The sequence below is a fragment of the Desmodus rotundus genome, chromosome 9 (assembly GCF_022682495.2).
Source record: "Desmodus rotundus isolate HL8 chromosome 9, HLdesRot8A.1, whole genome shotgun sequence".
NCBI classification, from domain to species: Eukaryota; Metazoa; Chordata; class Mammalia; order Chiroptera; family Phyllostomidae; genus Desmodus; species Desmodus rotundus.
The window spans coordinates 42,712,228-42,725,355 of NC_071395.1; the positions used below are offsets into that span (position 1 = coordinate 42,712,228).

The 13,128-nt window shown below is 50.6% G+C and overlaps 1 protein-coding gene across 2 annotated transcripts in view; it reads left to right on the forward strand.

The window, feature by feature from the left end:
• The window catches only part of CARM1 (coactivator associated arginine methyltransferase 1), a 43,156-nt gene that overhangs the window by 15,187 nt on the left and 14,841 nt on the right, over nt 1-13,128 (forward strand). For both annotated transcript variants that reach the window (XM_053930700.1, XM_053930701.2), the window contains exons 2-3: nt 11,413-11,538; nt 12,939-13,045. In XM_053930700.1, the coding sequence (XP_053786675.1) occupies nt 11,413-11,538; nt 12,939-13,045 (233 nt within the window). The remainder of the gene's footprint in view (nt 1-11,412; nt 11,539-12,938; nt 13,046-13,128) is intronic.

The window sequence follows — 13,128 nt, forward strand, 5'->3', positions numbered from 1 at the left end:
CACCCTTGGTCAGACCTGCTCCCTTTGGGGCCAGCACAGGCAGTGTCCTGACTGCCTTTTGTCTGGTTGTCTTTTGTACGCAGGGTAAAAATTCTAGCTGCTCAGGAGGGTGTAACATGAAGAGTCCCTCTTTTTCTTCCTCCAGATCCTGGCCTGTCCCCATACCTGGTGGTCTGGTGTGACGTTCCCACACCATTTTCCAGGCACTTTTGCATAAATCTCTCCCCAAGACCCCCACTGTGCTTAAAGTTCCACAATTTCAACAATGGGGGAGGGAGAGGACAGTGCCCATGAAAAGTGCACCTCCCTTCCAGAGGCAGCTACTGGAGTCATTTCACTCTGTTTCTTTGTAGACAAGGCCCAGGCTTGCAGTGCGCCTGGCCCCACCCTTCCCCCTCTCATTTTTTACACCCACGGCACATATGTTTTACACTGTTCTGTGCTTAACGGTGAGGCTTGGTTATCCTAACGTGGCAGCGTTTGCAGATTGAAATCTGTTTTCATTGGCTGCACTGCACCTTCATTCACTCATGTAAGTATTTAGGTTTGCTGCTGCTTTGAACAGTCCCAATCTAGGTGGAGTGTGGCTGACGGTCCATAAGCAGAGCTGTAGGGATAAGACACGGGGTTGCTGGGTTGGGACCTGGGAAGAGATGCTCAGATGCCACAGGGTGCACGAGGCCTGCCCAGGGAGTCTGGGGTGACCCTCCCGGTCCTCAAAATACCATGGCACAGGCCAGTGCGTGGCAACAACGGCTGAGTATCTCTGAGGACAGCACCAGAGCACCTGGCTTCGGGTTACCTCTGGAGAGGGAGGCTGGGCTGTGTTAGGATTCCCCAGTTGGGACTGATCTGACCATGGTCAAAATGGCTGTTCCCCAGTCATGAAGTACCCAGTACACTTGCTGCTACCGCTGTCAGCTCAGTGAGATATCCTCACAGCAGGGGCTTACCACCATTTCATTTCCATTTCACAGTTGGGTCCCTGAGGTCAGGAGTGAAGGCAGGGGTTGGGCCTGGCTGCCAGTCCCTCCGGGTGGCTGTGTCATGGTGATCCTTTGACAGATGAGGACACTGAAGCCCATGGTCACATAGCAGGAGAACGGCAAGTTTGGCCCTGAACCAACGTCCGCTGTGACACCCATCATTTTAACCACTGCCGTTTTTGGCCTTCCTTGCTGGATGGTCGGAGAGTGACCTGTTTCCTCTGCTGGTCATGGGGCACCATACCACACAGGGACAGAGGGAAGCTTCCAGGGCCCACAGTTTGGAGACTTAATCGCTGCCTCCAGGGCAGTGGGGCCTGTGCTTCTGTAGGCGAGGTGTCCTTCCAGGACTCGAGCCCCACATCACCCAGATCCTGGCTTGGCGTGATTGCTGTCCCCTCCTCGAGGCAGTCTGTACTCTGCCTGGTATTCCACATCTGTGTGATCAGACCCCCTGAGTCCCCTTACCCTACCTTCTTACTGGTATACCATGTGCCATTGGCCCCCCACTGGCACGTGTGAGTGTGGGGAGACAGGCCTGGCATCCTGTTCACTGCTGGGGCACCTGCACCTGTGCTTGGCACAGGGTGGCTGCAGGCAGGAGCTGCCCAGGGGCCCTAAGCAGAGGGAAGCCGCTATGGGGGGCTAGGGAGAGCACCTTGATTTTTCCATGTCTCCCCCCTTTACTTGGAATGTTTTCCCTCTAGAAGGTGAACAGCCCATGTTTTATTTGGCAGCAGGAGGCAATTTAATAGAAGACCTCACATTTGGACAAGTGTTTCTATTTCCCCCGCCCCCCAGGTTATTCCTCATTTGGTGGCTGTAGTAGGTTTCCTGTTGGAGAGCAAGGACTGGAAATGTAGCCTTTGTGTTGTTGATTTTCCCCTGAGCTGGTGGCTGCTTTCCCGTCTCATCCTCTACTTCCCTGTCCTCCATGAGGGGAAGAACTTTCCTCATCATGAATGAGGATGGAAGGTTCTGCTGGAGGAGAGATTAATTAACTCCAGGCCTTTTGTTCTTGTTCCTCTTTGTCCCTCTGACCCAGGTCTGTTCAGCCTAAAGGGCTTGAGACCCTGCTGCTTCCTTCATTACTTTCCAGAAGCAAGAGGGTAGAACAAGGAGGACACTAGGGGCAGAAAAGTGACCGTGCAGGGCCACCCAGTACCCAGTGTCTCTGAACAGCTAAGTGACCATCCCAGGCCATGAACTAGGTCAGGGCCTAGGTGCCTAGTCTCCCACAGCAGCTGCTTCCTGCATGTAGGGAGGGGCCCCACCTCCCTGCCTGCATGCCCCAGGCCTCCATGCAGGTCAGCATCCCCGAGTGCCTTCCACATGCAGAGCCCTGGGTCTGTGCAAGGAGGGTGTTGGATATGGAGCCACTCTGCAATTGGGGCTTGTCCAGAAAGTTCTGAAGGATCTCCAGGAGAAGGTAACAGGGATAAGGGAAAGAGAAGAAGGATGCTCTGGGTCTCAGGAGCCATGGAGGCCAGAGAGAAGTCCTTTCTGCCCATGTTCTGGGGGGTGGCCAAGGCCAGCATGGCGCGACTGGAGAGATGAAGAGGTGTGACGAGGCTTCAGACATTGACAGGGGCTCATGGGCCCTATAAGGAGTTTGGACTTGTTCCAAAAGGCTCTGGGGAACCATGGAGGAGTGGAAGCAGGCAAGAGACCACAGCAAGTCAGCTGTATTCGGAACTGTGACTGGGAGGGACTGGAGGCTTGGCCTGCCATCCAGGACTGCTGGTCAGCGCCCCTGAGGCAGATGTTTGTGTGTCAGCCTCCAGCTCTTTTGAGGCATTCCTGGGAGTTGGGCCTGGGGTAAGGTGGTGAGCTGAGTGTTTCCTTGAAGCTAGGACCAGGGAGCCCCCTGTGCCTCAGGGTCCCCCCATATCCTACTGCCTGAATCCCAATGTGCTGTCCAGGGAGCCGACAAGGAGGTCAGCTTTGTGATGGGCAGGTAGCAGGCACTCTGCCACCTCTAGAGCTGTCCCTTTCCGAGCCTCCCTCATCTGGCTAACAGCTCCTCCTTCAGTCCTGTCTCTCTCAGCACATGGTCCTTCTGGTGCTGCCAGTGGCTGTGGAAGCAGCCAAACTTGAGCTATGCTTCTACCAGGCCCTCTTGTGACCCCTCAACAACCCTCCTGCAAATCACCTGTCTTGCCTGGGAGTCTGTCTTGGCAACCTCCCTGGGCCACAGCCACACTGTCTCAATCACTCTCATTCTCCCTTCTGGGCCTCTCCAAAGAAAATCAATCCTCCTGCCCTGACTGGTGTGGCTCAGTGGGTTGGACATCATCCTGCAAACTGAAGGGTCGCCAGTTTGATTCCCGGTCAGGGCACAGGCCTGGATTGCAGGTTTGGTCCCGGGTCGGGGTGTGTATCAACTGATTGATATCTCTTTCTCACATTGATGTTTCTCTCCCCCTCTTTCTCCTTCCCTTCCCTTCTCTCTATTAAAAAAAAAAATTCCTCCTGTGTGTTGCACACTGAACACTTTGAACACTTCTGATTACCAAGTATGGGGGGGGGGCGTACTTCCCACACACCAAGCTGGGTATCCTGTAATTCAACTCAGTTCTGATACTACCTCCATGGAGATAGTAATCGATCCCACAGGTTAAGGGGTGGGTCCCACAAGACTGTACACCAGTAGCAGATCCAGGTTGTCACCTGTGCTTTGGAGCTACCAGCTATAAATTGGGTTTTCCCTTGACACCATCCTCTGGTTTGACAGATCTGCTAGAGTGGCTCACAGAACTGAGGAAACCATTGTGCTTAACAGATTCACTTCACTATAAAAAGCTTTACCTCATGAATAGCAGATGGAAGAGATGTATAGGGCAAGGTATGTGTGGGGGAGGCATGAAGCTTCTATGCTTTCCCAGGTGTACCACTCTCCCCAAATCTCCAGGTGTTTACCAACCTGAAAGCTCTCAGAACCCAGTCTTTTTGGGTTTTTATGGAGGCCTTATTTTGTAGACATTCGACTAAATCTTTGGCTACTAATAGCTGTGGGGTGGGGGAGACTCAGAGTTCCAACCCTCTAATACTTGGTTGGTACCTCTGACAAGCAGCCTTCATCCTCAGGGACATTTCAAGGGTCTCCTCACTAACTCTGCAGTGGTTGAAAGGGGCATTATGAAACAACAGACACTTTTTATTATTCTTATCGCTTAGGAAATTCCAAGAGTTTTAGGAGCTCTGTGCCAGGAACAGTGAACAAATATATACAGGGTCTGGCACAAATAATGCCCCTATTTATTATAAAATCTTTTATTACAAAATCATAAGCATGTAATTGTGTAACAATATCACACTCAAGCACACCATATGACATTTTAGGTGAAATGTTCACATTGGAACTATAAATTATTACATTCCTATTATTACCCTACCAACCACACTCAAGCAGGCATTACTTCTGCCGGCCCTGCATTACGAATCTCAGTGTCGCAGCCCCTTTTCTGTCTCTTCCCATGTCCTGTTTCCTCTCATCGGGGAATTTGTTCCCAGTCTCTTTCCCAGGCTGGATCAGGTGCCACCTTTAGGTTCCCACTGTGGCCCTTTTCCCCGGCCTCGGTGCCCATCACCTGGGGATCCTCATAACTGCCACCCTGCTCACCTCACACCTCCCAGGTGGGGATTGTGTCTCTATTGCTCAATGTCTGGTGAGCAAATGAAGTAGGTGGAGGAGAGGGCTCAGCATCCAGTCTCCTGCACCTGTAGTTCTAGACGCCCCTGCTGGGTTTGTATTGGGTTGGCCAAAAAGTCCATTATGTTTTTTCTATATGACGGCTCTACTAGCACTTAGCTGTCTTTAACTTCATTTGAAACAATTTTGTTTGATTGTATTGTGACAGCTGTCATACCAGTGTGCATTAAAAAAAAAAATGGTGAAGTTTTGTGCAGCCATTTTACTTTTTATTTTTAAAGATTTTACTTATTTTTAGAGAGAGGGGAAGGGAGAGAAAAGAGAGGGAGAGAAACATCGAAGTGTGAGAGATACATCCATCGGTTGCCTCTCGCATGCCCCCAACTTGGGACCTGGGCCGAAACCCAGGTATGTACCCTGAGAATTGAACTGGCAACCCTTCAGTTTGTAGGCCGTCACTCAGTCCACTGAGCCACACCAGCCAGGGCTTGTGCAGCTATTTTAATATTGAAGATGGAAGAGGATATGCAACATTTACAGCATATTATGCTTTATTTTAAGAAAGGTAAAAATGCAAAAAAAGATTTGTGCAGTGTATGGAGAAGTTGCTATGACTGATGGAACGTATCAAAAGTGGTTTGCAAAGTTCCTTCATACTACTGACATTTTGGACAAATAAATCTTTGCTGTGGGGCTCTCTTAGGAGTTGGAAGACGTTTAGAAGCACCTTGGCCTATACCCACTAGAAGCCCATAGCAGGAGATAGCCCACATACTCAAAATATCCAAATCAATAAAGTTATTGGTAAAAATGAAAACTGTGTCTTTTATTTTACAGAAAAAACCATATGGACTTTTTGGCCGACCCAATAATAAAGTTTTGTTGGCGCACAGCGACACTTGCTTGTTTACATATTGTATGTGGCAGAGATGAGTTATAGTAGCAGTTTATATAGCCCACAAAGCCGAAAATACTTATTACTGTCTGCTCCTTTACAGAGAAAGTTGGTTGACCCTGCTCTAGGAGGGGTGGACAGCCTGTCAGTCAGGAGCACAGACCCTGGAGCCAGTCAAATGAGCCACTGGCTTGTGTGTGACCTTGAGTTAGATACTTAACCAGTCTGAGCCCATTTCCTCATTTGAGCCAAAGGGGGCAGTGACAGTAGATACCCACAGGAGTGCTATGAGGGGTTCCTGTAAAGTGCAGGAACAGAGCCTGGCCCCTGGAGAATGTTGTTCCGCATAGTCTGACATCCCAGCCCCGGAAGGGTGTGGCAGGGTTTGGGCCTGGCTCCCCAGGGGACCTCTGTGTTTATGATATGGATTTGCAGGGGCCTTGCTTCCCTGGAGCAAGATAGGTGGGGTGGTTTTCTGACCTCACTGTGGTTCTGACCTGGGCACACCTACCCAGTGGTGTTGTCCCTGGTGATTTCGGTCCCTTAACCCTTAGCCCTAGAGCTTCAGTAGGGCAGACTTAGCAGGGTGTCAGGTGGGAGGGAGGCCAGCCCATGGTGCCCAGCTGGGACCAGGAAGAGGGCACACTTTTGTGGCAGATTAACCTCCTTCGGTCTGGGTTGATCTCTCTCATGCTCCCTGTTCAGACCCCACCTAGGGAGAGCCTCTCCAGAGAACACTGACCCAGACAGTGGGCCTGGCCACAGCTTGGCTGTTGTTTCTATTACTGCAGAGAAAAGGAACACAGCTCTGCTGACCACAATCTGTGGGATCCCAGCACAGCCATCGGCTGCCACCCCCTTTGTGTTCACCCCCACTTAATTGTCGCAGCAGCCTGCTAACTCCTTTTCTGCTTCCTGTCCCCCACCTCTCTGGGGAGTAGCCCCCGAATACACCAGCTGTGTGACAAAACTGTGCGCTCTAGGTTGGTTTCTGGAGGCGGGGCACAGAGGCCTCAAGTTCCTGCCTTTTCTGTGGCTCACCAGCTGACTGAATAAAGGGTGATTTGAGAGGGTGGGATCTGCCTTTAAGTTTGCCAGCAGGTTTCCGGCTGTGCCTGTGGGGGGACCTAATCGTCATTGCTGGGTCTAGGCCCCAGGAGATCTGTGCCCCTTTACCGAGGGGAGAAGCTGTCCCAGGACACTCTCCCCGTGAGGAACCGTGAGGGAACCAGGAAGCAGGGTGCTCCACCTGGCTACAGGTGACTGTGGACAGTGGGTGAACCTGAGCCCCATGTGCAGCAGGCCACGGGCAGGTAGAAGCACAATGCCACCACCCCTACCTGCTGTCCTGAGGGCCCATCCTAGTGAGAGAAAGGGCGAGAGGGACAGAGGGCAACAGAATGTAAGAAGGCCCAGAGCTGGGCCATTGCGGGAGGGTTGAATGTGGCCATGGGGAAGGGGCTGGGCAGTGGAGAGGCTGATGAATGAGGGGTACAGGTCATGCATGGCCTTGACTGCCTATCCGAGAGCTCAGACTTCTGAGGCTTTTGAAAGCAGGTAGGAATATGACCCACCTTTGTGTGTGTGTATGTGTGTGAGAAATATTTACCAAATACCTCCTATGTACCAGGGACGGGCCTGTGGGGTGGCATAGCTGTGACTTGCACAAAAGGCAGGCTTCACTAGCTTTGGGTGCCACTATTGTGATGGGATAGGTCAGGTTGCCGTCAGCCCCAGCTGCTCTGGCCCAAGCCCAGCACCTCTAGATGCCGCCAATTTTCGCTCAGCCACAGGTCCTTGTGGTCGCCGGCCCTGCTCCAGGTTGCAGGGGGCGCTGGGGCAACCGGTGAGGTTACCAGGCTGCCTTGTAAACAGGCCCTCACTGATCTGCCCGCTGTCACTCTGGCTCAGCCAATGGATTGGCTTATCTCCTATCCCAGGAGGGGCGTGGGCGGGGGCACCATGCCAAGGTTTGGGGTTTCTTCCTGGGACCTGCTTATAGCTGGACTTAGGAGTACCTTGTGTGAGTCCTCTGTGAGTGCCGCACGGCTGTGAGCGCCACATGGCTGTGAGCCTGCAGCACTGCCTTCACCCCCACCCCAGTTTAGCGGGACCTGGCCCCTGAGATGTGAGGCAGCTTGGCAGAACCCGCCCTGTGGCTCAGGCAGCCCTTTTCCAGGGTCTGGCCCAATGCGCAGACTACACAGGAGGAGAGCAAGGGGCCCAGTGAACACCTGTAGGCCCTTTACATTCGCCCACTGGGAACAGTTTTTTCTATTGAAGTAAAATTTGTGTGATGTAAACCATTTTAAGGTGTACAGCTCAGTGGCATTTAGTACATTCCCACTATCATGTAACCATCACCTCTGTCTAGTTCCAAAACATGTTCATCAACCCCAAAAAAACCTGTATCCATTAAGCAGTCATTCCTCATCCTCCCTCCTCCCATCCTCTGGCAGCCACCAATTTGTTTTTTGTCTCTGGATCCGTCAATTCTGGAGACTTCGTATTAGTGGAATCGTGTATATGTGACCTTTTGTGTCTGGCTTCTTGCACTGGGCATCATGTTTCTGAGCTTCATCCATCTGGCAGACGTGTCAGGCTTCATTCCTTCTTATGGCTGAATAATATTTCTCTGTGTGGATGCACCACGTTTTGTTTATCCATTCAGCAGCTGATGAACGTTTGAGTTTCTGCTTGCTGGCTGTTGTGAATAGCGCTACTTTGAGTATTTACACACAGGTATTCGTTTGAATACCTGTTTTCAGTTCTTTTGGCTCTAGCTACAAGTGGGATTGTTCTGTCAAATGGAAACTATATTTTTAACTTTGTAAGGAATCTCCAAACTGTTTTCACCATTTTCTATTGCTACCAAGCAGGATACAAGTGTTCCAGTTTCTCCACATTCTTGCCAATACTTGTTGGTTTCATGCTGGGTTTTTTTTTTTAAATTTCTTAAAAAAATAAATAAAATTTATTTTTTAATTTAATTTCTTAAAAAAACTTAAAATTTAATTTCTTTAAAAAATAACATTTTTTATTTATTTTTAGAGAGAGGGGAAGGGAAGGAGAAAGAGAGGGAGAGAAACCTCAGTGTGTGGTTGCCTCTCACACCCCCTGTACTGGGGACTGGGTCTGTAACCCAGACATGTGCCCCGACTGGGAATCGAACTGGCAGCCCTCAGGTTCTCAGGCCCACGCTCAATCCACTGAGCCACACCAGCCAGGGCTTTTTTTTTTGTTTGTTTTAAAGTATAGCCATCCTAGTAGGTATGAAGTGCTATCTCATAGTAGTTTTGATTTGTATTTCCTAATGACGTCTTTTCATGGGCTTGTTGGCCATTTGTGTGTCTTTGGAGAAACATGTCTCCTTGATTCCTTTGTACGCTTTTGAATTGGGTTGTTATCTTTTTGTTGTTAAGAGTTCTTTGTAGCCATGGCCATGTGGCTCACTTGGTTGGACGTCATTCCTCAAAGCGAAAGGTTGCCAGTTTGATTCCCAGTCGGGGCACATGCCTGGGTTGCAGGTTTGGTCCCCAGTCGGGGTGTGTACAAGAAGCAACTGATCAATGTTTCTCTCCCTTTCTTTCTTCCTCCCTTAGCTTCTTTCTAAAACTAAATAAATAATTATTTTTAAAAAGAGCTCTTTGTGTATTCTGGGTGCTAGTATATGACAGGCTTATGATTTGCAAATACTTTCTCCCATTCTGTAAGCTGTCTTTTTACTTTTTTGACAGTGTCCTTTGAGGCACAAAAATTTTAAATTTCAGTGAAGTCCAATTTATGTAGTTTTTCTTTTGATATTCTTGTTTTTGGTACCATGTCTAGAAAGCTTTGCCAATTCCTTTGCCAAATTATGAAGACTTACTCCATTGTTTCCTTTTAGAAGTTCTATAGCTTTCACTCTTAAATTTAGGTCATTAACCCATTGGAGTTAGGTTTTGTGTCTGGTGTGAGGTAGGGATCCAACTTCACTCTTTTCATGTGGAGATCCAGTTATCCCAGCACCATTCTTTGAAGATACTCTTTTCTCCCCACTGAATGTTCTTGGCACCCTTGTTAAAAATCAATTAATTGTAAACGTAAAGGTTTATTTCTGTACTATAATTCTGTTTCATTGATGTCTGGCCTTTTGCCAGGACTATTCTGTTTCGATTACTGTACCTTTATAGTAAGTTTTGAAATCAGGAAGTGTGAGTCTTTGAACTTTGTTTTTTGCCCAAGACTGTTCTGTCCCCCAGCCGATGTGGTTCAGTTGGTTGGGCCTCGTCCCGCGAACCAAAGGGTCACCAGTTTGATTCCTGGTTTGGGCACATGCCTGGGTTGTGGGTTTGGTCCCTGGTCAGGGCTTGTACCGGAGGCAACCAATTGATTTTTCTCACATTGATGTTTCTTGCCCTCTCTTTCTCCCTCCCTTCCCCTATCTCTAAAATAAAATTTAAAAAAAATTTTTTAAAGACTCTTCTGGTGATTCTGGGTGATGGGGAACATTTTGCCACACTTGTACTTGTGCTTCTCCCTGTACATAGATTTTGTTGTTAATTTGATGAGCCACTCCAAAGCACGTTATAAACATCACCAGAATCCACTTGAAATTCTTCCACATGTGTTTTCTGAGAATAAGGGCGTTCTCCTACGGAACCACATTGCTGTCATCACCTCCAAATCATTTAAAATGATTGCATCTATAGTTTGCATTTATATTTCCTTGGATGTCCTTTATAGCTCTTGAAAAGTTTTTTCTTAGGCTCCAGTCCAGGTCATACTTGGCATTTGATGGTCTTGTCTCCTTAGTCTCCCTCCTTCTGGAATAGTTCCCAGCAATTTTGGTATTTTCTGACATTGGCCTTTTTGAAGAGACAAGACTGCCTCATGATTTGTCACTGTTTGTTGTCCCCTTGTGATGAGACCGGGGTAAAATTTTGCTAAGCATGCATGACATGCCACGCTTGTCCGCTGTGTTACGTCAGGGCCACAGTGTTATATGAGTTTGTCCTGTTCCTGGTAATGCTAAGTTTACCATTGGGCTGAAGTGGGCACAGCTGTTGTATGCGTCGGTTGAATGAGTGACTAGGAACTGTAATAGTGGCAGGCACGTGGATGCAGTGCTTCCTGTGTGCACTGGACCCTATGCCTGTCCCATCATTAGCCCCATTTGATGGATAAGAAAACTGAGGCTCAGGGAGGCCAAGTGACCTGCCCATGTGCCACAGTAAGCATCAGAGGCAGAACATGAACCCAGGCTGTCTGGCTCCAATGGCCACGCTCATGATCACTATGCTGCGTACATGCAAGGAGAAGAAGGTTCAGCTGAAGGAAGTAGAGGTGCCACCACCAATTCATTCTCCACCCCCATCTCAGCACCAATAGTCCCCGCTTCCTCTCCATGTGACACGGAAGAATTGGCGAATGAATGCCTGACTCTCAGTTGGGCCTGGGCCCCCGCCAGGATCCTGGGACCCTCTGACCCTGCCAAAGTTGCCCTTCTGTCGCTGTGTCTTCCCACTGGATGAGCAACAGGCCTGCCACCAGGACATGCTCCATGAGGGAATGTCCTAGGCCAGGATATCTGCCTGGGCCCCGCAGCTCCGGGCACTCCCTGTCTCAGCCCTGGTTGCCCTGTGGACAGCTGTTCTCTCTCACTGGACAGGCTGTGTCCCTGCATCCCCACCACCTGATTGGCTACCACCTTGTAGTCTGCATGGGCTGGGCAGGCAGGGCACGTGGCAGCACTTTCAGGGAGGGATTTGTGGCACCTTGGAAAAATTGGAAATGAGGGAAGGAGGTGGGTAGTGAGGACAAGACTCAAAGGCAGTTTATAGGGAGCCTTGCTCACTGGCCCAGGGCCTGCCAGCTCACGCCCACCTCTCTCCTTGTAGATGAAGATGTATGTGTGTTCAAGTGCTCGGTGTCCCGTGAGACGGAGTGCAGCCGCGTGGGCAAGCAGTCCTTCATCATCACCCTGGGCTGCAACAGCGTCCTCATCCAGTTTGCCACACCCAATGGTATGCGTTCCTTCTGGCCCAGTGGCTCAGAGAGCTCCCAGGGCTGGGGGTCTTAGGCTTTGGGCTGTGGCTGGTAGGGGCTTGGACCCTAGTTAAATTGTGGCCCATCCATCTGTCCCAGTGAAGGCCCCACTGTTGTTCAAAACCCTATTCCCGTGTAGAGATGTGTCCCTGGGCAGCACTTTCTCGAATCCTAGAACTCTGCATCAGACCCTCCCTCACTGACTCCTTCAGGTCCTGGGCTTGGCTTATATGTCCTCTTCTCCAACAGGCCTGTTCTAACAACCTGGCTGGGCTGCCACCCAGGCCTCTAGGAGGAGCCTGTCAGGTGGGGTCTGGGGCCTGGCCTTCTGACAGCAGAGGATGGGGGTGAGACAAAGTCCTGAGGCAGGCAGTGGCTCTCTGGGGAGCACAGAGAGAAGTCAGTGAAAGGTTTTAAACAGACCTTCCTGAGAGGACGCAAGCAGACACACAGGGTTACTGAGGAGGCCTGTGGTGGCTCAGGGTTGGGGGGCAGCCATGGAGGTGGTCAGATGCCCAGGGCTGGAGACTGCCTGAGGTCTAGCCACCAGGCTCGGTCACTGTAGAGCAGAGGGCAGTAGTTCTGGTGGGCGGCACAGAGAGCTCAAGCCCCCTGCCCACGGCCACCCAGCTCCCAGGAGCTGCCTCACTTGGCCCTGTGCCCCCATGGAGGGGACACCCCATGGCCCAGACCAGCCTCAGGCCACCCATCCCCTGTGCACCAAACACTAACTCCACATCCTGCTCCCCAGTTCCTGGCACCTGCCCTTCTACTTTCTGTCTGTGATTTTGTTCTACTTTTTTTTTTTTTACTTGATACAATTTAGCAGTCGTCATTCTCTGCTAATAAATACAGTTAATTTTAAAGGCTACATAACATCCAGTCCAGGAAACCCATGGTGATTGGTTCTCTGAAGTGCTTCTGTGTCCACTCAGGTCCAGTCCCCCGTTATGGGATATTGTGGTGGTGTCCCTTGTGTCCACTGCCATTCACAGACACTGCTGTGCACAGCTGGCTGGACTTGCTAGGGTGAGTCCCAGAAGTCTGACACCCAGGCCGGCAGGCTTGTGCTTTGCAAAGGCTTCAGCCACGCTGCCCTTTGGTGAGGTGGCACCCAGGCCCATGGCTGCCAGCTGCGTGGAGCACATTCACTCTCCAGTGCAAGAAGCTTGCCCTCTTGTGTCAGGCACCAAGTGGCGGGCTTGGCTGCCCTTCTTTTCCTTTAGTTTTACCATTGTTTTGGGGGAAAAAAATCACCAAATCACACATACTCAGTGCACGAAAGTCAGGGTGTGCAGCTAGACAGAGGGCCACTGGCTCATTCAAACCCTCCCACCCCCCCCAAATTGCCATGTATGACCCGGCTTCCCCCTTCCAGATTTCTGTTCCTTCTACAACATCCTGAAGACCTGCCGGGGCCATACCCTGGAGCGGTCGGTATTCAGTGAGCGGACGGAGGAGTCCTCCGCCGTGCAGTATTTCCAGGTGGGTACATGTGGTCTCCGAACAGGCCGTCACCAACTGATGGCCCCTGGGAGGCCGCGAAGCACAGGGCAGGCCCACCTGGG